The following is a 24208-nucleotide window of genomic DNA, read 5'->3' as shown; positions in this document are numbered from 1 at the left end:
TAAATAAATTTCGAGCGTCACTTCATAAACAACTCCACTCCCCCCGTCCGGCTTTATTTAGCTGCCAGACGAGACTATTAAAATTTAATGCCCAAAACAGGGCATTTATTGAAACGAAACTGCTTGCTCCCTTTCCTGCCTGCTTTTCCTATAGTCAAGTCAAGTCAACCAATCATAAATCATAAAATACAGGACAAGAAAGGACAGGACAGGATAGGACACGAAGAGGAAAAATACAAAAAAAAATCCGGGACTGGCCCGGGGCCCATTACACGCTCACTTGCTTAGATAATTGCTGATGGGCGGCAGTGTCTGGGGAGGAATAGGGCTGTGAGTGCGCAGCACCTCTCACTCGGAGTTATAAATCATAACGAAATAGTTTCTAGGGGGCACTCAAAGTATTGCTTTCATTTTCACAGCCAAAACCACAATCGAAAGACATCCCATCACAGCCAGAATCCTCGAGATAATTTTCAATAATTAAAAGCATTCAAGTTAAAGAAATCCTTTTAGCTGACTTAACAGTAGAGAGGGGACTGAAGCGGGTCTCGGGGCACAAATTGAGTTTCGCTTCTTGTTAATAAATCATAAATTGCCCCAGCATCTCCATGGCCATGTCTCGTGTCCTTGCTATGCCTGGCTGGCCTTCCCGCTGATTGCAAAAGTTAAATGAACTTAAAGTTTTGTGTGTTGTTATTTTCGTGTTTTTCGTGTTCTTTGTGTTTTAAGCGGCTTAGTAAGGCGCTTTGACGTTGCTACTTGGTACCGAAACTTATTCGGCTTTGCATATTGATGCGGCATTAGGTGGCAAAAGTTGTGGATCTATGTCTCTGTTGTAGCAACAAGTCCCGCTGTCGCAACTATGCCTGCAGAGCTGTGGCAGGGCGATAAATTGTTCTTCGTACACGCACTCTGTGCCGCCTTGAGGGCAGGCTGCACATTGACATTCAGATGGCATCCGCATCCGCCACAGATACAGATTGGGGCCCAAAGATACAGAGTGAGATATTGAGAGAAAGAGAGGGGGAATGTGGGATGTGGGATGTGGCTGTGGGAATGGCACATTTATGCTAGCCATAAAATTGCCGCCTGCATATCGGTTTCGCTCTGTTTGGCCATTTGCTTTTGTTTTATTTTATTATGCCTAGCAGTCGCTTCTCGCTTCTCGCTCCTCGCTTCTGTGTCACTGCCATTTCGGCCATTATTGCCACTGCTTTGTGTACTCGACATTGTTCTTTTTGTTGTTGCACTAAATCAAAGTGTCGTTTGGCAGCTGCATGCAAAGGCGAGGCAAGCAAATCAAACATTTTGCTATTCTGCCACCCCTCCCGTGGGCCAAAAACCAAAGGATGGAGAAAGTTTATTGGCCTTCCCGATTTTTAAGGCCTCATTTTGGCCTCTTGCATAACAATTAGCCAGACTGATTCGATTCGATTTGATACGATTTAATTTCATTTCATTCGCTATTCGCTCGTGCAGTGGCCACAGCTTTTTTCTCGATGGAAATCGCTTTAAAGAAAACGGTCAGGGACGTGTGCACTCAGTACCACATCTGTACCTTTGTGGTTTTTTGTCCAATTTTACAATTTCTTCACCCACGGGCTGGGTTTAGATACTGAAAATTATTTTCTTCATTCTGGCTATAATAATGATCCTACGGACAGACAGACATGGCTCAATCGACTTGGCTATTGATGCTGATCAAGAATATATATGGGATCGGAAACGTTTACTTCTGTGCACTTCTTACATGCATCAACTTTGTGCACAAATATACCCTACACAATATACCTATTTACTCTTCGAGTACCGGGTATAAAAATTGGGAGGATGAAAGCCAATTTAATCACGTTAATTAAAAACTGCCTTTGCACGCACCCACACTCACTTTTCGAGAGGTGCAAGTGTAAGGAGAATTGTTTTTGGTTAATTTCGAGAGTGTAAAGCCATAGGATACGGTAATAAACAATAACAAAATAACTAAAGGAATAAATGATCGTCACAGAGAAAAACATACGAGCATTTGCGAAAAAAAAGTATAAACTGTAAAACAAGCATAAATAATCAATTTTCACTTGCCTTTTACATTCTTCTTTTCCTCATTGCGCTTCTTCTTTTCGCATGTGTAGTGAAGCACTTATTGTCCTCTTCACACACATGCATACGTAACCCGCGCGACGATACGACGAAACGAACGAAACGAAATAAATGTAACGGGATCGAGCGAGAGATTCTAATAAGAGCACACATATTGGGCACATTAATTTAGGGTGAGGCATTGGGACGGAAGTTCGTACGCACACACTCAACGAGAGAGAGTCAGACAAGCACGAATTGGGTTGCCTCACCCTATTAGGAGACACTTGAAATGAGAGCGCAGATACTCGCTCTTTGCTTCTTGCGCCTCTTCATTTTTCTTGCGCTTTTATATGATTTCCTGGTAAAGGGAGGGGACAACTTCGCGCCTTTTTTGGCACATTTTCACACACACACATTGCAAGCCCTTGGTGCAAATTTAGAACATTTTTGCTCTATGTACCTACATACATTTGTACGAAGATAATACACTTTTAACACTTCACTTTCAGATATTGCCGCATATTTCCAACGCCGATCTGCTTTTAGCTTTTAGCCTCGTTGTGCTCCTCCGCATTTGATCTCGCATTTTTTGCCCATTAAATGCTCAACTATTTTACCACATTTCACTGCATTTCACTAACACACACTTCACTTTCACATATTGTCGCATATTTCGTAAATGATCTCGCATTTTTTGTCCACTAAATGTTCAACCATTGCACCACATTTTCTTTAACTTCACTAACACACACTTCACTTTCACATATTGCCGCATATTTCCATCGACGATCTCCTTCTAGCCTCGCTGTGCTCCTCCGCAATTTTGCCCATTAAATGCTTAAACATTTCCCTACACTTCACTAACACACACTTGTTGTTGTACACTGCACATTACTCCGATACTGCACGATACTTTTTCCCGTTTAATTTCCCGAATTTTCCCGTATTTTCCCGATTTTTAGCGGACCGAATCCGTACCGGACCGCACGCGCTGACTAATTTTTAACTACTGTAATGGGGATGAGGAAGATGCAAAAGAGGTAAACTGCGTAGGTGTTGGTGGCTTAGGCCGCGCTCTCCTTCTCTTAAATCTTATGCACATATATTGTGACGTGCACTTGGTTCTACTGCTCTCTGCGATTTTGTGCTAACCGACCAGATCAGTGTACGGTGAATGTACGTTTTTCAAACAATTTACATAGGATTTGCGTTGCAGAAATATGGAATGTTCGCTATCTTTATCTTTTATGAAGAAGTGAAGAGGAGAAAGAATAAGAAAATATTGAGCTGCTGGAGTGCTGGCATTAATCCAATCGGAATGTCTATTGGAAAATATAAAGAGAGTTCAATTTATGATTTATTTGAAATAAACTATCAATATGCGCCATTTTTTTTGTTTTATTTTTCTTTATGGTTCTCTTTGGGTTTCTTGTGAGAGCGAGAGAGCAACGTAACGGCGAAACAACGCGAGACTGAGCTCTGCCGTTCTTTTTGCTTTGTATGAGTGAATAGGAAATACAATTGGAATCTTGGTTTGGTGGCTTATGACTCGTTCTCCTACTTTCAAATCGAATGCACATTTATTATTTCGAGCACTTTGACTATCCGTCTCTGCAATTCGATGCAAGCCGATTAAATTAGTGTAGGGTGATTTCACATTTTTGAAACTCTCTTTGCATTTGACTGTGTAATTTACAGTTAAAAGGGAAGAGAAGAAGAAGATGCGCTGCTGGACTGCTGGCTTGAATTCAAATTAAACAAAGAAAATTACAATTTCCGAACTATTCTAAGCATTTTCCGATCCAGATCAAGTGAAGAAAATCTTTTCCTAGACGATTTATTTCATTTTGATTCAAGCCAGCACTCCAGCAGCGTATCTTCACCTCCCCCCCTTTTTAATGACAATTAGTCAAATGCAAAGAGAGTTCCAAAAATGTGAAATCACCCTGCACTAGTTTAGTCGGCTTGCACCGAATTCCAGGGACGGAAGGTCAAACTGCTCTACATAATAAATGTGCATCTGATTTGCATGTAGGAGAGCGAGTCAAAAGCAACCAACACCAAGAATCCAATTGTCTTTACTATTCACTCATGCAAAGCAAAAGGAACGACAGAGCCATGAAGCAACTACAGTTGCTCGCGTTGTTTCGCCGTTACGTTGCTCTCTCGCTCTCACAAGAAACCCTTAGAGAACCATAAAGAAAAAAAACAAAAAAACGGTACATATTGATTTTAAAATGTCATAAATTTAACTCCCTTTATATTTTCCAATAGATTTTCCGATTACCTTGATTTGTATTCAGCAGCTCAATATTTTCTTATTCTTTCTCCTCTTCACTTCTTCATTAGCTAAATGTAAAGATAGCGAACATTCCATATTTCTGCAACGCAAATCCTATGTAAATTGTTTGAAAAACGTACATATGTAGATTCACCGTACACTGATCTGGTCGGTTAGCACAAAATCGCAGAGAGCAGTAGGCCCAAGTGCACGTCACAATATATGTGCATAAGATTTAAGAGTAGGAGAGCGCGGCCTAAGCCACCAACACCTACGCAGTTTACCTCTTTTGCATCTTCCTCATCCCCATTACAGTAGTTAAAAATTTGTCAGCGCGTTCGGTCCGGTACGGATTCGGTCCGCGAAAAATCGGGAAAATACGGGAAAATTCGGGAAATTAAACGGGAAAACGTATCGTGCAGTATCGGAGTAATGTGCAGTGTACAACAACAAGTGTGTGTTAGTGAAGTGTAGGGAAATGTTTGAGCATTTAATGGGCAAAATTGCGGAGGAGCACAGCGAGGCTAGAAGGAGATCGTCGATGGAAATATGCGGCAATATGTGAAAGTGAAGTGTGTGTTAGTGAAGTTAAAGAAAATGTGGTGCAATGGTTGAACATTTAGTGGACAAAAAATGCGAGATCATTTACGAAATATGCGACAATATGTGAAAGTGAAGTGTGTGTTAGTGAAATGCAGTGAAATGTGGTGAAATAGTTGAGCATTTAATGGGCAAAAAATGCGAGATCAAATGCGGAGGAGCACAACGAGGCTAAAAGCTAAAAGCAGATCGGCGTTGGAAATATGCGGCAATATCTGAAAGTGAAGTGTTAAAAGTGTATTATCTTCGTACAAATGTATGTACGTACATAGAGCAAAAATGTTTTAAATTTGCACCAAGGGCTTGCAATGTGTGTGTGTGAAAATGTGCCAAAAAAGGCGCGAAGTGGTCCCCTCCCTTTACCAGGAAATCATATAAAAGCGCAAGAAAAATGAAGAGGCGCAAGAAGCAAAGAGCGAGTGTCTGCGCTCTCATTTCAAGTGTCTCCTAATAGGGTGAGGCAACCCAATTCGTGCTTGTGTGACTCTCTCTCGTTGAGTGTGTGCGTACGATCTTCCGTCCCAATGCCTCACCCTAAATTAATGTGCCCAATATGTGTGCTCTTATTAGAATCTCTCGCTCGATCCCGTTACATTTATTTCGTTTCGTTCGTTTCGTCGTATCGTCGCGCGGGTTACGTATGCATGTGTGTGAAGAGGACAATAAGTGCTTCACGACACATGCGAAAAGAAGAAGCGCAATGAGGAAAAGAAGAATGTAAAAGGCAAGTGAAAATTGATTATTTATGCTTGTTTTACAGTTTATACTTTTTTTTCGCAAATGCTCGTATGTTTTTCTGTGTGACGATAATTGTTTCCTTTAGTTATTTTGTTATTATTGCAAATTATAGCAAATTGCTGTTTGCTGTCCGCCCAGCAGTTTTTTTTTCACAAGATCTCTTCGGTTAAGTTATATTAATTATTATTTATTATGTTTTCACATCTACATACGTGTCCCGACTTCAAGGCTTTGTGAAGTTTTCTCACTTTGTCAAATGGTTTCTGCACTGCAACTCGTAACCAAATATGTATGTTGCTCTCACATCACAGGACAAAGTCGACGACAGTTCTCTTTTGGTTTGGCTTCTATGATCCTCTCGAAGCGTCCTCTCTCACATGCACGAGCACAGCAATGGAATATTAAATTCATTCAAATCAAAATGATAGAAATACACTGAGAATATTTTGGGATCCAACATACAATACTGCATACACTTTTTGAACAGAATCAGCGCAGAGCATTTATTAATTTTATCATCTCCCGTTTACCAAAATGATCGTGGGTTTATTCTATATGTTTATAATCAATCACAGGCAATACTCGCACAAATATCAAATAATCTGCAGAGCAGTGAACCACGAGAGCTCGACATTTTGGAAAAGTACACAAAGAAAATTGGAATAACAATTTGGTGCAGACGAAAAACGGATAAAAAATGTGATGCAAAATAAAATAGATTTATTTAACGGAAAAACAGTCGAATTTGGGGGGATTTTTTTGTATTTTTTTTGCGGTTTTTTGTTGTCCCGTTGCACGGCTTTTGCATAGAAAGATTCAAATTAAGAGAAACTGTGCAAGCGCTGTGAGAACAGAGCCCCCCTCCACCCCATTTCTATCCGACTTGCTTTATCTGTCTCTCTCTCTCTCTCTCTCTTTCCTACCGTTTTTTTGGGCATCTCCCTTCTACATAGCCATATTGGGCTCTGGCTGGTGCAACAAATGAAATGGCCAAATAAAAGCAGGACAAAGAAATCGCCAGCTGAAAATGAGCAGCCAAAGCAGTTGACAGAGATAACAAAGAGTAGAAAGAGACAGTCAGAAGGAAAGAGAATGAGAGAGGTGGGCAGGGGGTGATAGAGAGTGCAATCGAGTGCTTAAAGTGTTCGTCTAATGACAAAACAAATTGTGTGTATTTGCACAAGAAGAGCAGCAGCAGCAACAACAACGACGACTGACTAAACAACAGTCAAACAAACAAGCATCCAGGCGCAATCATTGGAAAAGTTTTAAAGTTTGCTGCAATTTCCCTGAGCCATGAGCTGGCGTTGCAATTTAATTAATCATGGGATGTATTCCCCTGCTGCCTGCTCCCTGCTTCCTGCACCCAACCACAAGTGGAAGCATCTCAACCGGAACTTAACTTTTCAGCAGTCTATCCTTCTTGCAGTCCTTCCCTCTCTCTCTCTCTTGCTTTTTGTTTTTTGTTCACCTTCCGGAGCTGCTTTCATTCGTTGGCATACAACAGTAGCAATCAGCAATGGTTAATTGTTGTTGCTGTTTTTTTGCTGATTAATTAAGACGTTGTCGACAGTTGGCTTTACTCGGCTTCTGTCCAGTTCTCTCTATCTGTACGTCTCATTTGCATCTCTGGCCATATTTTTATTTGCATCTTCAACTCTGCCATCAGCTCCACCTTCAGGAAAAGCTTCTGCTTCGCAATCAGCTTATGTACTCATCCCATCAGCCCCAAACTCCGCTCTATAATCCAAATAATCGCATACGAGTATAACGCACATTACAGCCTCAGCATTATCAAATAATGGATCGAATCCATTATTGTTTTAATCCATAAACATATTAAATTCAGTGCAATTCCATTTGTGGAAAGAGCGAACAAGAACTGCCTGCAATACCGCTTATACTGGATGCATCTTGATGCTTTCGTCTTTTTGTGCAGTTTTCTTCTTAAATACTTTGCATGCCACTGCCACAGTCACTGCCTTTGTCCGACTTCGAAGGCTGTCATCTGCATTTTTCCCATTTCACAGTTTGATGTCCTTTCTGCGAACCCTCTTTCGATCTCTTTTACATACTTTTTCGTTTCTACCCACCGCCTGCATTGTCCGAATGGAAATTTCGATCCCCTGTTGCCCTGTGGCTTGTCTTCGCTCCGTGTTTACGGTTCGAAGAACTAAATGGCAACAGTTTTCATAAATCTGCCACTGGACGACGACATCGTCAGCTCACACTCCGCTGAGGGTTCCTGCTCCATCTCGTGCGCCTGGCCTTCCACGAAGTTATCTTAAGTGCTCCGAGTGCAAGCTGTCAGTCGCTCTGTTCTGTTCTCTCTTGGCCAATATTGTTTGCTTGTTGCCTGTTTGCTGACTCTTGCCACTTGCCTCTTGCCTCCTGCTCAACTGTTTCTGACATGCTCTCAAAGATAAACAATTTCCCAAAATGGTTATTTGAATTAAATTGTCACTCTTCTCTGGCGCAAAATATCTTACTGTGACACAATGCCATACAGTTCATCTGTTGCCATACACACAGGCAATGTATCACATTGAAAGCTTATCACGAAGATCCATTTAATAGCTGATTTAGCAATGTGGTATGTCACATTATAGAACTTGTCTTGCATCGCCGTCAGAACTATTTGACGCATAATCGCAGAAAACGAGGCTTGATTTTGTTTTGAATTCGTAGGAATTCGATGGCAATTACTTTCCATTAGCAGGCCATTGTGATGCTAAGCACAACTTTCAACTTTCGCTGCTTTTGGCACAACATAACAACAGAAAGCAGCCAGATTGGCCCAGAGCCTTGGCCAAGCCCAGCTGAGGTGGTAATACAATCATATTTTATGGCACGGCAATAATAGGGCCAAAGACATAGCGATTGTGCTGCCAGCTACCAAAAGTTCCGTTGCTCGAAATCGAATAGTGGGAAACGAGTTCTGGGAGACAGTGAACTCTCCGTAATAACCGATGATGATTTGCAGTGCTGCCAAAGCATGTTCAGCCGGACCGGGTCACACTGTGTTTTCACATTCCCAGAACACTGTCAATGCAAATTAGCTGTGGACTGACCCAAATTGGATGGCCATAAAGATGGTTGAGAGGTCCAAAATCGGTTTAGTCGTGGACGGAGCCAACGCCTAAAATATGTATTTGCAAGCATGAGGCTGCCACTTCTGCTGTTGCTAATCCAGTTACTGGCCCTCAGGGTCAGAGGTAAGCCTTCCAGCCCCTCCACCTCTCACACCCATTTCAATTCCCATTTCAAGTGAAAATCAGTAAAAGGATGTACTCCTGTCCATTCTAGGAACTCCTGCCAAACACTGGCGTCGTGCCCCAGCCCATGGGGTTTTCAATGTGGATCTCTATGCGTACAATAAGCCCAGAATGAACCTGGCAGGCCATCAGTCCCGATCGGGTCTGTCTCCGCCCATGGGTCAGCTTCTGGAGCAACTGTCCCAGCACAGTCGTAGATCCGCTGCCCAAAGCGCCCATTATAGAAACCTCGATGATGCCGGAGAGTTGTATCCCCACGAGGAGGAGCTGGATAAAGAACAGCACAAGACAATAGAGTCCCAGGCCGTAAACATGCAATTAACGCCGGTTCAAATGGATTCGACTCTAAGCGAAGCCCACGCACCTGAAAATTTATATTCGAGCGAGTTCCATGTGCAGAGTGTAGGGGCCAAGAAAATTGTTCAATTGAATACCCTGTCTGCCGGCCATGAACGTAAACCAGTCCGAGAACAAGTTATGGGCCAGGAACAGGAACAGGAACAGGATGAACACCCATTGCAGGTGGAACTTGCACTCCCACAGCTGCCCGAGAAGGAAGAGGAGAAGGAAGTGAAGCCAGTGGAGCAGCACCACAATGGTGGTACAGTGGGGTCCGACATAACCAAAGGGGAAAAACCAACTGCCTCCAGCTCGATAACAACGGCTGCCTCGAAGGATGCGAGAGCTCCTGCAGGGGCATGGGAGTCCCTGACAAGTGTGAAGGAAACACTGGCCGAGCCGGCTAGCGAGACAATTATCGATACGGCATTGACAGGAATGCTGCAGATTGTCAGCCAGCTGACAGCGGGGAATGCCGATGATAAACACACAAAGGGTCATCCAGGCGGCGAGCTGGTCTATCATTCCGGCACAAACGAGACCGTTGCTAAGCGCACTCGAGTGAAGGCCAGGCGAAAGCCAGCAAAGGCAGGAACAGGAACAAGAACAAGAACAAAAGCACCTAATGAAATTGATACAAAGATGACAGCGAGCCCAGCTGTCACTCCTGCTCCTGGTACAGCTTCTGCTGCTCCTGCACCAGCTCCGATTGTAGCTCCGCCACATCCAAGTACAAGCTTGTCGGTTGACAAGCGTCAGCCGCCAGTGAAGGAATTGGAAACACAATCACCGGAAATCAGCACGCATCGTCCAGTGAGAACCAAGGGCAAAGGAAAAGCCAAAGGCAAAGGCAAGGGTAAGCGCCGTCCGGGCTCCCAGCGGCGACCCTCCACCACTGTCATGCAGGAGGAAATTGAAACTACGACAAATTGGTGGCAGATACTCCCATATGCGGAAATTAGAACATTTTTGAATACGATTTATGATACTATCACCGACAACGACGACGATGAACGAGCCACGGGCGCTGCAATATACCGCCGCGATGGGTTTCAGGGCGGTTAGTATTTATAGAGGGTCCGTCCTGCAGGAGGTCGAATTGAATTTCCGCCCTGGCGTCCGCAGACACTTTAGTTTTACTTTGTGCACTGATCAACTTGCGACTGAGTCTGTAATGGGATTTGATTACAATTTAATGGCGACAACAATTTGCAATAAAACCAAATATGAAGATTGATGAAACTTTCATTGAAACTCCAATGGGGAGAGAGGATCAAAGGAATACAGAAGCCGACTAAGAAAGAGGCAGCCGTAGCAAGACTCTCCAAACAAACCCCTGACAAATAATAGTATTAACACGCACACACATACTCGTACATCTGTATCAGAGTACTTTTTACACATTATAACTCGTAGAGTCGTTAATCATCATAATCATAATAATTTTCATATAAATTTCATTGGCGTTGAGATGTGACAACAGAGATGACGACTTAATTAAATGGCTGCCATTTAAAAGGCCATCTATTAATATTTGAATAAGCAAGTAGATAATGCGATAACCGTGACGGCTTACTTTACGCCAAATAAAATTCTTACAGACAGCTTAATGGGCATTAGACCACGGCCAAGGCCCCGACCCCGACCCCGACCCAGACCCCGCGCAGGTTCAAGTTGAAAGTGGTCGAACAGCTTCCAGATCGGGCTTAACGGGTCACGCTGTGCTGTCCCTGTCCCGTCAGGTAAAGCGTGAATTGAAACGACATTAATGAGCTGGGATTTTTGTTTATTTTATGGCTGCGGAATTGATTTCATTGGGCACTCGGTAACTCACTCGGTAAACCTCTGGTCACTGATTTATTGGCCTTAATGAGAGATGATTAAATATATCTCTTTGTTGTTCGGGTTCGGGTATTTATACTAAATTTATTATGAATTTATGAACTCTTCTATTGAAAGAAAAGCCAAACAAATTGCTTTTTACTTAAGAGGCAGAAAGTTCGTCGTCGCCTGAGCTTTCTTTTCCTGCGCTTCTCCCGCCGCGGCTTAGGTTCAACTTGGGCCACCAGCAGCAGGGACGGCAGCGAAAAGACCTCTTCCGTGGATGCGACAACAACATCTTTGGGCGATTGGGTGGTGGTGGTGGTGGTGGTGATGGTGGCGGGGGTGCTGACCGTAGACTCCCCGAAGGATAATGGAACACTAAAGGGGTGGCCCGAGTACAGATGTAGTTGCCAGTCGCACAGCTCGGGAATAAGGCCGCACCTGAGGCTGGCGTTGCCGGCTATGAGCTGCACTTGCGTGAGATTCAGCTTCGGTATCTGCTGCAGCGCTTCTTTTTGGGTTGTAGTCATGGCAGAGCTGGACAATGCCACAAGCCACAAGAATGGCAGCAGTGGCCACAGGAAAGCGATTTGGACGGAGCACATTTAAATTTCGCCTACCAGCAGCTCATGGAGCTCGACTGCGACTGGCTGGGTCGGGAGTGCCATCAGCCAGAGTCGCGGCCATGGAGATGGAGATGGAGATGGAGTGTGGCAACTGAAACCAGTTTGGATGAATAGATCACAATTTGTGCTGGCATCTGCGGCATCCCAAGAGAATTACTTTTGACATTCCGATGGCTCCCAATTCGGCCAAAACAACAGCAGAAAATATACCTTAGCTCACATTATTTATTCGTCAAATTCGGCTTTATTTACGGTCTTTATTCTGGCAAATTCCGCTGCCAAGAAGGTCTTCGAGTGGGTTTCGACATAACACTGAAGGACTTGCCCAGGGCAAGCGGATACTCTGCCTCCGCAGGGTATATCAGCAGCAGGGGCTTGCCTTGTTCATCGGTGAGGCGCACAAACTGCGCCTCCTCCGGCTTCCTGCACAGCTGGGCATAGTGATAGCAGAGCGAGGACACGGAATGGGCCTCCGATGTAATGGTTAGCTGCTGCAGTTGCTGCTTAGTCCCGAGCTCGGCGCTTTCACTCAGAACTGTTGGAATACTATTATCATTTTCCTCCAGTTGCGCAGATTTAAATTCTTGGCAGATCGGAAGATGCGGAAATTTTTCGCATAGGGTATAATCTATTCCCCTCGCTGTTGTGGTTGGAAAGGTGGTAGGTGCTTTTGTAGTAGGTGGTGGCGTTGTTGTAGTAGGTGGTGGCGTTGTTGTTTTCGGGTTTGGCCACGGATATGGATATGGTGGATAATGGTAATGCGGCGGCGGATACGGATACGGATACGGTGGTGTACGGTCCTTTTCCCCGTTCTTTTTATTTTTATTCACATAATTGGAAAAATGCGAGACAACGTTTCCCACACTCCATACGGGTAGTCGAACTTGAACCTCTTTTCCATTTGACAGCAGTGCAAACCAATCGGATCCGGCAAACATAAGCCAAAGAAACGCGTTCCCTAGTAGCAGCATGCTGGACACCGTTTGAGACCAAACTGATGCAGAACTTCGACTAGTACCTTTTTATATATCCACAGACAAAGTCTTATAATGTCTCAAAATTTGCAAATTCCATCGCCTAAAAGAAAACAAAGAGAATCGCTCAATCATCGAACCCGTTATGAGTTAATCAGTGTACCAACTCTGCAAATAACGAACACCTGTTCCATATCTGACCTATGTATAAATATTCATTTACGACACTAACATTACCAAATTCATTCATTAGAGGAGGTCTTCAAGTTCGAAATTATGGAAATTCCTTTCTTTGAAGTCTGATTTTATGTCTTCTCCTGCTTGGATATGGAAATGGTTCCAGCAAAAGAATTACAGCAGCTTTCTCCTAGATATAATGCGGCCTACAATATGGCCTACCAGCCATTTATCCATTTACAACCCATTTATCGATGGAATTTTAAATTAATTTTCAATGGCCTCATTCCAATCCACACTTCTATCTGTTTTATGACTCCCAAAATATGTGAAAATTTCCAAATTTCCTTACTAATTGCTACAAACATTGCAGATATTCCTAGATAGATACATTTATGGATCATAATTGCCATTTGTTTGGGTTAATTTATGTACCTATTATCTCGCATTCCTGGCTTTCTTAATCACACGGTAAACATATTTCCGTTCTTGCGGCCTCCTCTGCCACTCTGGTCGTCGGGTGGGCCTCAAACTCTGTCGTTGTATTCCGATTACCCGTTGGGGGGCTTCCTTGAGCGCTGGAAGCAATGTTTCCCGACCTGGGAATATAAGGAGCATCGGCGTCCCATTCCCATCGGTTAGACGGACATACTGCGCCTCCTCTGGCTGGGCACAGAGGCGAGGGTAGTTGTGACACAGCGAGGTCATGGACTGGGGCGGGGACTGCACTGTTAACTTCTGTTCAGGTCGGAGATCCACTTCAAATGCCGCCTGCCCATCCACACTGAGTACTGTCGGGGCTTGGAGGGCATAGCTCTGGGTAGACGAAGATGCGCTACAGGCTGGTAGATGTGGAAAAAATGTGCAGAGTGAATGAGCAGTCGGTGATTCTGTGCTTGGTTCTTTATATCGGCTGGAAATTGCAATTCCCGTTGTCGAGGTTCCTGTTGCTGTGGACCCTGTTGTTGTGGAACTTGTTATTACAGAGCTTGGAGTTGTGGAGTTTGTTGCAGGAGCAATTGTTGTGCTGGTGGATGACTGGGTCGTTGATGAAACTTCACTACTTGATGAACTCCAGGGTGCTTGATTGGTTGATGTTGACGTGACTGTTGTACTCGTTGTACTGGTTGTAGATTGCCTGGTCGTTCGTCTCGGCCTTCTGGTAGTTGTGGTTTTTCTAGTAGGTCTTCGAGTTGGTTTGGGTCTCGGTCGATTCGGACGAAGGGGTCTCAGTGGTCTTAGTGGTCGCAAGGGCCGCTGAGGCAGTGGAGGAGGAAGAGGTTGTATTGGATCTACTGGCACCAGATCACTCGCTGAATATAATCCGTACTCCTGTTTCTTGTTATGGTATTTCAGGAGCATCTCATTGTAATAATCATCCCAATAAGCAGGAGCCCCTGGAGTCTCCAGCGGCATCTGCGTGGTGCTTGGTGGATTGAAAGCGCTTGAAAGCCGGGAGTACAGATCAGATACATCCCAGAGAGGAACTTGCAATCTTAGAGTTCTATCAGAACTTACGCTCCATACTGGAGGACTGAGAACCAGAAGAAGAAGAAAAGCACGCATTTCGATGCCTAGAACCGCACTGAACCCATAGCCAAGTGGAAGAAATGCTTTTATAGAGGCTTCTGCAAACTAACAATAATGCTGATGATGATGCCCTTGGGACATCTGCAACACAAGAGCTCTCTAGCTAACACAATTGCCCAACTAGTTAGGAGTTAGTATACCTGCAAACAATGCCATTTGATAATTAACTGTATTTATATTTATATTTATATTTATATTTATATTTATATTTATATTTAAAAATGCCAACATTTAGAGTGAGAGTTGGTCATCGACGAGAAGCTGATTCTCTGGTGTGTTTTCTTAGAGCACGCCACAATGTTCTATGATCCTGGGTCGCTGGTCTTTCATCGATGATTGGTGATATTAGCAAAAGCGGCTTTCCAGTCCCGTCTGACAAGCGCACGAACTGCGCCTGCTCGGGCTTTAGACACAGACGAGGATAGTAAAAACAGAGCGAAGTCACAGAGTGAGGCTCCGATATGACGGACAACTGCCGATCCGGCTTCAACTTAGCGATACTCGATCCATTACCACTTTCCAAGGGAACACTTTTTGCTCCTTGGCACACCGGAAGATGGGGAAATGTTATACAAAGGGAGGATTCAGTTGTTGATTCTACAAGTTCTGTGGTGCTGCTGGTAGTTGGAAGTGCTGTGGACGTTGTAGAATCTGCCATCGTAGTGGAGTCTATAGATGTTGTGGAATCTGTCGGTGGAATCGCTGTAGATGTTGTTGCACTTCCAGCTGTGGTAGAATCCGTCGGTGGAATTGCTGTGGATGTTGTCGCACTTCCAGCTGTGGTAGAATCCGTCGGGGGAATTTCTGTAGATGTTGTCGCACTTCCAGCTGTGGTAGAATCCGTCGGTGGAATCGCTGTGGATGTTGTTGGACTTCCAGCTGTGGTAGAATCTGTTGGTAGAATCGCTGTGGATGTTGTAGAATCCGTCGGTGGAATTGCTGTAGATGTTGTCGCACTTCCAGCTGTGGTAGAATCTGTTGGTAGAATCGCTGTGGATGTTGTAGAATCCGTCGGTGGAATTGCTGTAGATGTTGTCGCACTTCCAGCTGTGGTAGAATCTGTTGGTAGAATCGCTGTGGATGTTGTAGAATCCGTCGGTGGAATTGCTGTAGATGTTGTCGCACTTCCAGCTGTGGTAGAATCCGTCGGTGGAATCGCTGTAGATGTTGTTGCACTTCCAGATGTGGTAGAATCTGTTGGTGGAATTGATGTGGATGTTGTTGCACTTCCAGATGTGGTAGAATCTGTTGGTAGAATCGCTGTGGATGTTGTAGAATCCGTCGGTGGAATTGCTGTAGATGTTGTCGCACTTCCAGCTGTGGTAGAATCTGTTGGTAGAATCGCTGTGGATGTTGTAGAATCCGTCGGTGGAATTGCTGTGGATGTTGTCGCACTTCCAGGTGTGGTAGAATCCGTCGGGGGAATTTCTGTAGATGTTGTCGCACTTCCAGCTGTGGTAGAATCCGTCGGTGGAATCGCTGTAGATGCTGTGGCACTTCCAGCTGTGGTAGAATCTGTTGGTGGAATCGCTGTGGAGGTTGTTAAAACTTCAGTTGTGGTCGATATTTGACACGCTGGGAGGTGAGGAAAAACAGCGCAAAGCGACTCAGTTGTGGTTGGTTCTTGTGTTGTGGTGGGAGTTGCAGTTGAGGTGGTTGGAGTGGATGCTGTACTGGATGTCGTCGCACTTCCAGCTGTGGTAGAATCCGTCGGTGGAATTGCTGTGGATGTTGCTGCACTTCCAGCTGTGGTAGAATCCGTCGGTGGAATTGCTGTGGATGTTGTCGCACTTCCTGCTGTGGTAGAATCCGTCGGTGGAATCGCTGTAGATGTTGTTGCACTTCCAGCTGTGGTAGAATCCGTCGGTGGAATTGCTGTAGATGTTGTTGCACTTCCAGATGTGGTAGAATCTGTTGGTGGAATCGCTGTTGATGTTGTTGCACTTCCAGATGTGGTAGAATCTGTTGGCGGAATTGCTGTGGATGTTGTTGCGCTTCCAGCTGTGGTAGAATCCGTCGGTGGAATTGCTGTGGATGTTGTTGCACTTCCAGCTGTGGTAGAATCCGTCGGTGGAGTTGCGGTGGAAGTTGTTGCACTTCCAGCTGTGGTAGAATCCTTCGGTGGAATTGCTGTGGANTGGTGTTGTTGCTTCTGATGTTGTCGGACGAGCTTCTGTGGTAGAAGCCGTCGGTGGTGTTGGTCTTGATGTGGTTGGACGACCAGCTGTGGTAGTAGCTGTAGGTGGAGTTGGTGTGGATGTTGTGGCACGTCCAGCTGTGGTAGAATCCGTCGGTGGAATTGCTGTGGATGTTGTTGCACTTCCAGCTGTGGTAGAATCCGTCGGTGGAATCGCTGTAGATGTTGTTGCACTTCCAGCTGTGGTAGAATCCGTCGGTGGAATTGCTGTAGATGTTGTTGCACTTCCAGATGTGGTAGAATCTGTTGGTGGAATCGCTGTTGATGTTGTTGCACTTCCAGATGTGGTAGAATCTGTTGGCGGAATTGCTGTGGATGTTGTTGCGCTTCCAGCTGTGGTAGAATCCGTCGGTGGAATCGCTGTAGATGTTGTTGCACTTCCAGCTGTGGTAGAATCTGTTGGTGGAATTGCTGTGGATGTTGTTGCACTTCCAGCTGTGGTAGAATCCGTCGGTGGAATTGCTGTGGATGTTGTTGCACTTCCAGCTGTGGTAGAATCCGTCGGTGGAATTGCTGTGGAGGTTGTTAAAACTTCAGTTGTGGTCGATATTTGACACGCTGGGAGGTGAGGAAAAACAGCGCAAAGCGACTCAGTTGTGGTTGGTTCTTGTGTTGTGGTGGGAGTTGCAGTTGAGGTGGTTGGAGTGGATGCTGTACTGGATGTCGTCGCACTTCCAGATGTGGTAGAATCCGTCGGTGGAATTGCTGTGGATGTTGCTGCACTTCCAGCTGTGGTAGAATCCGTCGGTGGAATTGCTGTGGATGTTGTCGCACTTCCTGCTGTGGTAGAATCCGTCGGTGGAATCGCTGTAGATGTTGTTGCACTTCCAGCTGTGGTAGAATCCGTCGGTGGAATTGCTGTAGATGTTGTTGCACTTCCAGATGTGGTAGAATCTGTTGGTGGAATCGCTGTTGATGTTGTTGCACTTCCAGATGTGGTAGAAGCTGTTGGTGGAATTGCTGTGGATGTTGTTGCACTTCCAGCTGTGGTAGAATCCGTCGGTGGAATTGCTGTGGATGTTGTTGCACTTCCAGATGTGGTAGAATCTGTTGGCGGAATCGCTGTGGAGGTTGTTAAAACTTCAGTTGTGGTCGATATTTGACACGCTGGGAGGTGAGGAAAAACAGCGCAAAGCGACTCAGTTGTGGTTGGTTCTTGTGTTGTGGTGGGAGGTGCTGTTGTGGTGGTTGGAGTGGATGTTGTACTGGATGTCGTTGCACTTCCAGCTGTGGTAGAATCCGTCGGTGGAATTGCTGTGGATGTTGTTGCACTTCCAGCTGTGGTAGAATCCGTCGGTGGAATTGCTGTGGATGTTGCTGCACTTCCAGCTGTGGTAGAATCCGTCGGTGGAATTGCTGTGGATGTTGTCGCACTTCCTGCTGTGGTAGAATCCGTCGGTGGAATCGCTGTAGATGTTGTTGCACTTCCAGCTGTGGTAGAATCCGTCGGTGGAATTGCTGTAGATGTTGTTGCACTTCCAGATGTGGTAGAATCTGTTGGTGGAATCGCTGTTGATGTTGTTGCACTTCCAGATGTGGTAGAATCTGTTGGCGGAATTGCTGTGGATGTTGTTGCACTTCCAGCTGTGGTAGAATCTGTTGGTGGAATTGCTGTGGATGTTGTTGCACTTCCAGCTGTGGTAGAATCCGTCGGTGGAATTGCTGTGGATGTTGTTGCACTTCCAGCTGTGGTAGAATCCGTCGGTGGAATTGCTGTAGATGTTGTTGCACTTCCAGCTGTGGTAGAATCTGTTGGTGGAATTGCTGTGGATGTTGTTGCACTTCCAGATGTGGTAGAATCTGTTGGCGGAATCGCTGTGGAGGTTGTTAAAACTTCAGTTGTGGTCGATATTTGACACGCTGGGAGGTGAGGAAAAACAGCGCAAAGCGACTCAGTTGTGGTTGGTTCTTGTGTTGTGATGGGAGTTGCAGTTGAGGTGGTTGGAGTGGATGCTGTACTGGATTCTTGGCACTGGGGAAGCTGAGGGAAAACTGTGCAGAAATCCATATACTGAATTGTGGTTGATGTTGGTGCTGCGGTGGTTGGAATCGAAGCAGGAGCCTCGGTGGTAGTTGGGGAAGCCGGAACCCAATTCCCAAAGTCTCCGTATGGACCATACTCCGCTTGACTCTGGTAAAATCTCTCCCAGTAGTTGCTATAATAGTCTCTCAGATATTGGTCATATGCTTCCGCCTGGTCATTTGCATTGGTTGACCCTGCTGCAGAGTTAGATCCTGTACCCGTAAGTCGAGCGTACAGATCTGCTACATTCCACACAGGAATCCGTATGCTCACCGACTGGCCATACGCCTGGCCAGCGAGTAAGATCAGAAAGCCGACGGTATTCAGTATCATTGCAAGACACAGTTTATTCAGCGCTCCAGCTAGCCTAGAACTGAATAGGAAACTGCGTGAAACCTAGACCTTTATACATTCCAGCTCAATGCGAACAAAAGACGCTCGAACGCTCGAATTCTTATCCACTAATCATAAAATTCGAATGTTAATGGCTGCTGGTAGACTATTCAAAGTCTGCAAAGGAAAGCAAGCCCACGTGCAAGGGTCATGATCTGTATCGAGCCTTAGAAAGTCAGAAAGTCAGGTAACAACACTTTCAGTCAAATACTTCTTTTGCTTTTATTCAATAGGCTTAGTCAGCATTAAGGTTACCGCTCTATTTCTTACCATCCACTTCAAAGTAAGGACTTGGACGCGTTCGGCGATGGAGGACGGCATCGTATGGGATATAGACTGCCGATGTGCCTGCTGCCGATGCTGCTGAGGCTGAGCCCACACCTTGCTCGTCGATCGGGTTGGAGTTAATGCGGTGCAGATCGTAGGGACTGAGGAAGGTGCCGGGAACGTAGTGGAAAGGCAGGGGAGTGGTGCGGAACCGTTTAGGTCGCACTGCATCCACAGTCGTGTCCGTTTTTACAGGTGGGACGGCTGTCGAAGTGGTGTCCGGGTTCACAGGTGCGACTGCAGTGGAAGTTGTTACAGGGCCGGCAGTGGGTGCGACCGCGGTGGAAGTTGTGATGGGACCCACAGTGGGTGCGACCGCGGTGGAAGTTGTGATGGGACCCACAGTGGGTATGACAGCTGTGGAGGTTGTGATTGGGGCTGAGGTTGGTGCTCGCGTTGGTGGTGGTCCAGTAGGAAATGGCCTAGGCCTATAGGGACCATATGGTCTATAGGGACCATAGAGCGCCTGACTCTGGTAGAAGTTCTGCCAGTAGTTGCTGTAGTATTCACTCAGGTAGGCATCGTAGTCAGCCTGAGCATCGTCGTTGTTGCTGCTGCCGCCACCGCCACCAGACGATCCTGAGCTGGAGCTGCCTCTCGTGCCGGTTAGAGCGGAGTATATGCTATTCAGGTTGTAAATGGGGATTCCAAAACTGAACGACTGGCCATAGACTTGGCCAGCCAACAGGAAGAGTAGACCCACGGTCTTGATGATCATTTCGATTCGAGAGAGATTATACGGCGCTCCGGTTTGTTCAGAACTAATGACAAAGCGACCAGACACGAAGAGTTTTATACACTTTTCGGGGTGTCGTAAATTTGAGTTGAGCAGACGACCAACAAAAGATCGAAAATGAGATTGGACAGAAGGGGACTGAAGTGCGGACTGATCCATTTAACTGATTTGAATATTTGTTGTCTTGATGGGCGAATTTCCAAAAGAGAAATAACACAATCACCGAATATTTTAGTAGACTGATGACCCGTGATGCGCCCTTCCATTACAAAACAACTCCAATTCGCCAATCATCTATAATTTATGAATAAATTATGTCTACTGGTTGGTTCTCAGCCCCCTCGGTAGTAATACGAGGTGTAGGGGGCATAGTAGAGATAGGTTTGGGGCTGTGCCTGTGGCCGAGGTCGAGCCACCGCCTGACGCCTGGTGGTCTGCTGGAGAATCTTATTAACTGGCTTTTGCTCTACGTCCAAGTCGTATTTGATGCGTGAACCATTTTGGAAGTCTATGTAGTCATAGTTCTCATCGCTCCCCGCCTTGTTGGCATCTTTCTCAGCCGCTGGCTGCCGTGTGGTGCTCGTGTTGGTCAGGCTTGGGACCTGGGAGAGAAAGTCTGCTAGCAGAGCGGGGGAAACGGTGGCTCCGCTTGCCCCGCCGCCAGACTGTTGAAGGCCCTGCAGAATGCCCTGCAGAAATTGCTCGCGTATCACATTGTTCTGCCCGCTCGGCACTTCGTCGGACAGTGTCGGGGCTTGGATGTTGGCGCTGCTGAGGGGCGTCTCGTCTTGGGGCCTCCTAATGGGGATTCCAGGCAGCGCACCACCACCTACCTGCTGCAGGGCCGCCGGGTAGGCCAGCAAATAGAGCCAGGGGCCAACTGTGCGGGAGTGTTCCGACGCCTCCAAGCGGCGAGCCCTCGCCTGATCTGGCCACAGCCAGCTGCAGGTCAGCAGACACAGTAGATACTCGACTAGATTCATATCGAAACGCGTTCAGCGACCAACTAAGGCTGCCTGGCCATTGGGTTTGCATATTTAGCAGATGGTTCCAATCTGCGATATGCAAATGCTAATTTCGGTTAATTAATAGGTTTCTCAGTGGTGAAATCGATTGTTTCTCTTTCTTCAGTTTCTTTTCTTTCACGCTTTTGTTTACTCATTTCATTTGCTCAACAAGTATACGAGAGAGCGAGAGAAAAGAGAGATCGGCAGAGGCAGATCGGCAGATCGCGATCACTTGCCTGCTCCGACATCATATTATAATAAAAATAGAATATAAAGTGATTAAGTGCCTTTCACAGGGGCTGTCCTGCATTTGTTTCTCCAATTAGATATTTTAGCGATTTTGAGACACGAGAACGACAATATCTGTCTATCAAAATAGCTCATCTATTTGTCTTAGAACCTTCCCAGAATTATTAATGGCAACTCTAACTCGAATGGTTTCGCACGTAAATCATTTATTTCATAGTCACAAAAATATTAGCGCAAACTTTCAGCGAGAGTAACTGGTTCCAATCTGAAATGCAGATTTCTTTAAACATATTTCTAGGATGATAGTTCAAATTTTGTAGTTGCTTACCTTCCAATCCTCTGCATAGAAGGGCACTCTTAGGGTTTGGGTGTTCACCAATACGGCCTGCCCGGAATTAAGGTTTCGCATCAGAATGCGACGCTGCTGAAGCCGCCTGCTTGTAGATGTCCGCCTGCGTGGTAGCAGCACTTGAGTTGGTCTCCATTCGTCCCAGTAGCGTTGATTGTCTAGGGCCCGTCCACCGAGGTTGACCACTTGGTAGCTGGGCTGGGCTGGTGTCCGGTAGAACCAATTCTTGAGCAGGGTGCGCAGCGGTGTGTTCACGTTGCTCTGAGTGGGGCTTGTGTTCAGCTGAAAGCTGCCGTTGCCCCAAGGACTGATCACTTGCACGTCCTCGGTGGTTGAGTTTGAGGTGATCGTAAGGTTCTTCATTATCTCCCACAGCCAGGGATACGGACGGGTTTGCTCTGTAGAGCCCAAGACCTGTATTTGGCTCCCGTATGGGCTTATTATCTGCACGTTTCCATTCCCAGGTATCCTGGTGACTTGATAAACTTGTCCAGGAATCGAATTGACTTGGAGCAGCAGAATGAGACAAAGTGAAGCGGCCAACATGATGAAAACAGATCCCACAATTCCAGAGTTCAAGTCCCAACTGATCGTAGACCAACGGCTAGTTTGACCTTTTATATAGTCAGAACTCTGCGACTTATCTGAGTTGTAATTAATGGATCAGTTTTCCCGTCAAACATACCATCCATCCACTACAGGTCTTTATAAATGGGGGACGCACTCTGGGGGTTTTGTCAGTGTTAAAAAGGGGAATCTTAACCATTTATTGTGTTATAAATTGTTTATAAATAAAATATAATTGTACTTATAATTGCGAAAATCAAAAAAGACCACAACTAAAGTACATTTTGCCCCCCAAAACGTGTCTGGACTTTGCCTTCTTCTGGACTAACATCGTTAACAAGAACTGCTATATTTCTGGCACGAGAAATTCACTTCTTAATTTCCATAAAATGTAATAAACAAAGTGTTCGCTTCTTCGTGATTTTCTTTGAGAAGTCGAAACCAGATGGGCTTTCAGGTTTCAAGCAATAAAAAATGCAAAAATCAGCCAAAAACTTAACCGTTAGCCGTAGACTAATCGCCAACTCTGGCCTAAGCCACAGGCTCGAGTATATTGTGGGGCGTGTTCTGAGCTGATTTTAATGGCTGAATTAATTTGCATGCAAACTTGGGGGCTCGGTGACGGGACAGCCTCGGTATACTGCCGTTTGAAAATGCTCTCGAAGTGGGTTAATGTGTCCAGTGGATCACAGCGATCGTTATAGTTTCTAGAAACAACACCGCGCTGGTGGGGGACATTTCTTTAGCGGACGGGATGATCAGGTATAAGTAGCGCATGTGATTGGATCTATCAATCAGTTCGCTGCGAACCTTTCACACAATGCGCACCAAGTTGGCACTTTGCCTCTGCCTGGCGCTCTGCGGAGTCCTGGCGCTGGCCCATGTCCAGGACGAGCCTGTCGTCGAGAAGGACGAGCTGGAGAGCAGCGCGGAGCAGAACAGCGTCGAGGCGAATGACGCTGAGCACGACTCGTCAATGTGGAGGAAGCTGTTTGGTCTCGGCGACAGCAGCGGCAATCTGGTGGTCACCTTCCCAGGCGACGGAAGCTCTACGAAGAAGCCCAGGACCACGACAAGGAGGCCTCCTCACCACCACTACCCGCCGTACTATCCACCGTACTATGCACCTCCTCCGTTCAATGGCTACCCATATCCTGGCTGGGGACATGGCGGCCCTGGCTGGGGACATGGCGGTCCTGGAGGCCCCGGCGGTCCTGGAGGCCCCGGCGGCCCCTGCGTCCCCGGCGGCCCCGGCGGCCCCGGCGGTCCTGAATGCCCTGAGGATCCTGATACCCCTCCTACAACAACAACGACAACAACGAAGAAACCTAAACCTGGCCCCCCTTACTATCCACCCTACCCACCACCACACTACTATCCCCCCTACCCATACCCACCCCCACCACCACCACCACCACCAAGGCCACGCCCACCACCAAGCCAAGACGACAGCACCGAGGCACCCCCCAAGCTCTGCAAGAAGATCATTCCCTTCGGCGTCCTCTGCTTCTGAGCGCGCAGCGACTTTCCCTACGCAAAGACAGACGAAAAAAAAAAAAACATGTAGTGAACCACCATATATTTATTTCTAAATTATTAGACGAATAAAAAATTGGCACACAACAACCCACACGAAACTATTTTTTCGGTTTATTTTTGTTATATTTTCAGATCAGAGTACTGGCCGAGAGCGGTTAGATTTGCAAAACTCAATAAAGGAACTGCATAAAATGCTCTTTAAACGCGCATGTCGTTTCGTTTCTTAGTCCAAAAAGCAACAATATTGATTGGAGATCTGTCCAAATCTGGATGAGTATTTAACGCCGTGTTCGACATTCGGTGTCGCCATGGGGCGCT

General features: G+C 46.0%; 7 protein-coding genes across 7 annotated transcripts; 2 read left to right on the top strand and 5 right to left on the bottom strand.

Moving 5' to 3' along the window:
• The first annotated feature begins 8858 nt into the window (after positions 1-8858).
• On the top strand, positions 8859-10377 carry LOC117592496. Its single transcript, XM_034286341.1, has 3 exons — positions 8859-8913; positions 9005-9579; positions 9649-10377. The coding sequence occupies exons 1-3, from the start codon at positions 8859-8861 to the stop codon at positions 10375-10377; spliced, it is 1359 nt and encodes a 452-aa protein (XP_034142232.1).
• Positions 10378-11261: 884 nt separating this feature from the next.
• Positions 11262-11765, bottom strand: LOC117591975. The gene has a single exon (XM_034285410.1). The coding sequence runs from the start codon at positions 11739-11741 to the stop codon at positions 11262-11264; it is 480 nt and encodes a 159-aa protein (XP_034141301.1). The 5' UTR covers positions 11742-11765.
• A 254-nt stretch (positions 11766-12019) lies between these two features.
• LOC117592495 (coiled-coil domain-containing protein 80-like) lies at positions 12020-14479 on the bottom strand. Its single transcript, XM_034286340.1, has 3 exons — positions 13898-14479; positions 13513-13729; positions 12020-12297 (listed from the first exon to the last, which is right to left on the bottom strand). The coding sequence occupies exons 1-3, from the start codon at positions 14477-14479 to the stop codon at positions 12020-12022; spliced, it is 1077 nt and encodes a 358-aa protein (XP_034142231.1).
• Positions 14480-19375: 4896 nt separating this feature from the next.
• LOC117588455 (alpha-amylase-like) lies at positions 19376-20190 on the bottom strand. Its single transcript, XM_034279745.1, has one exon. It carries the CDS (start codon positions 20159-20161, stop codon positions 19376-19378), a length of 786 nt encoding a protein of 261 aa, XP_034135636.1. The 5' UTR covers positions 20162-20190.
• A 321-nt stretch (positions 20191-20511) lies between these two features.
• On the bottom strand, positions 20512-21162 carry LOC117592494. The gene has a single exon (XM_034286339.1). The coding sequence runs from the start codon at positions 21160-21162 to the stop codon at positions 20512-20514; it is 651 nt and encodes a 216-aa protein (XP_034142230.1).
• A 514-nt stretch (positions 21163-21676) lies between these two features.
• LOC117592493 lies at positions 21677-22458 on the bottom strand. Its single transcript, XM_034286338.1, has 2 exons — positions 21764-22458; positions 21677-21700 (listed from the first exon to the last, which is right to left on the bottom strand). The coding sequence occupies exons 1-2, from the start codon at positions 22328-22330 to the stop codon at positions 21677-21679; spliced, it is 591 nt and encodes a 196-aa protein (XP_034142229.1). The 5' UTR covers positions 22331-22458.
• A 675-nt stretch (positions 22459-23133) lies between these two features.
• Positions 23134-23864, top strand: LOC117592492 (basic proline-rich protein). The gene has a single exon (XM_034286337.1). The coding sequence runs from the start codon at positions 23172-23174 to the stop codon at positions 23862-23864; it is 693 nt and encodes a 230-aa protein (XP_034142228.1). The 5' UTR covers positions 23134-23171.
• The last annotated feature ends 344 nt before the right edge of the window (positions 23865-24208 follow it).

The sequence above is a fragment of the Drosophila guanche genome, unplaced genomic scaffold (genome assembly GCF_900245975.1).
Source record: "Drosophila guanche unplaced genomic scaffold, DGUA_6, whole genome shotgun sequence".
NCBI lineage: Eukaryota > Metazoa > Arthropoda > Insecta > Diptera > Drosophilidae > Drosophila > Drosophila guanche.
This window is presented reverse-complemented; position numbering and strand designations above follow the sequence as displayed.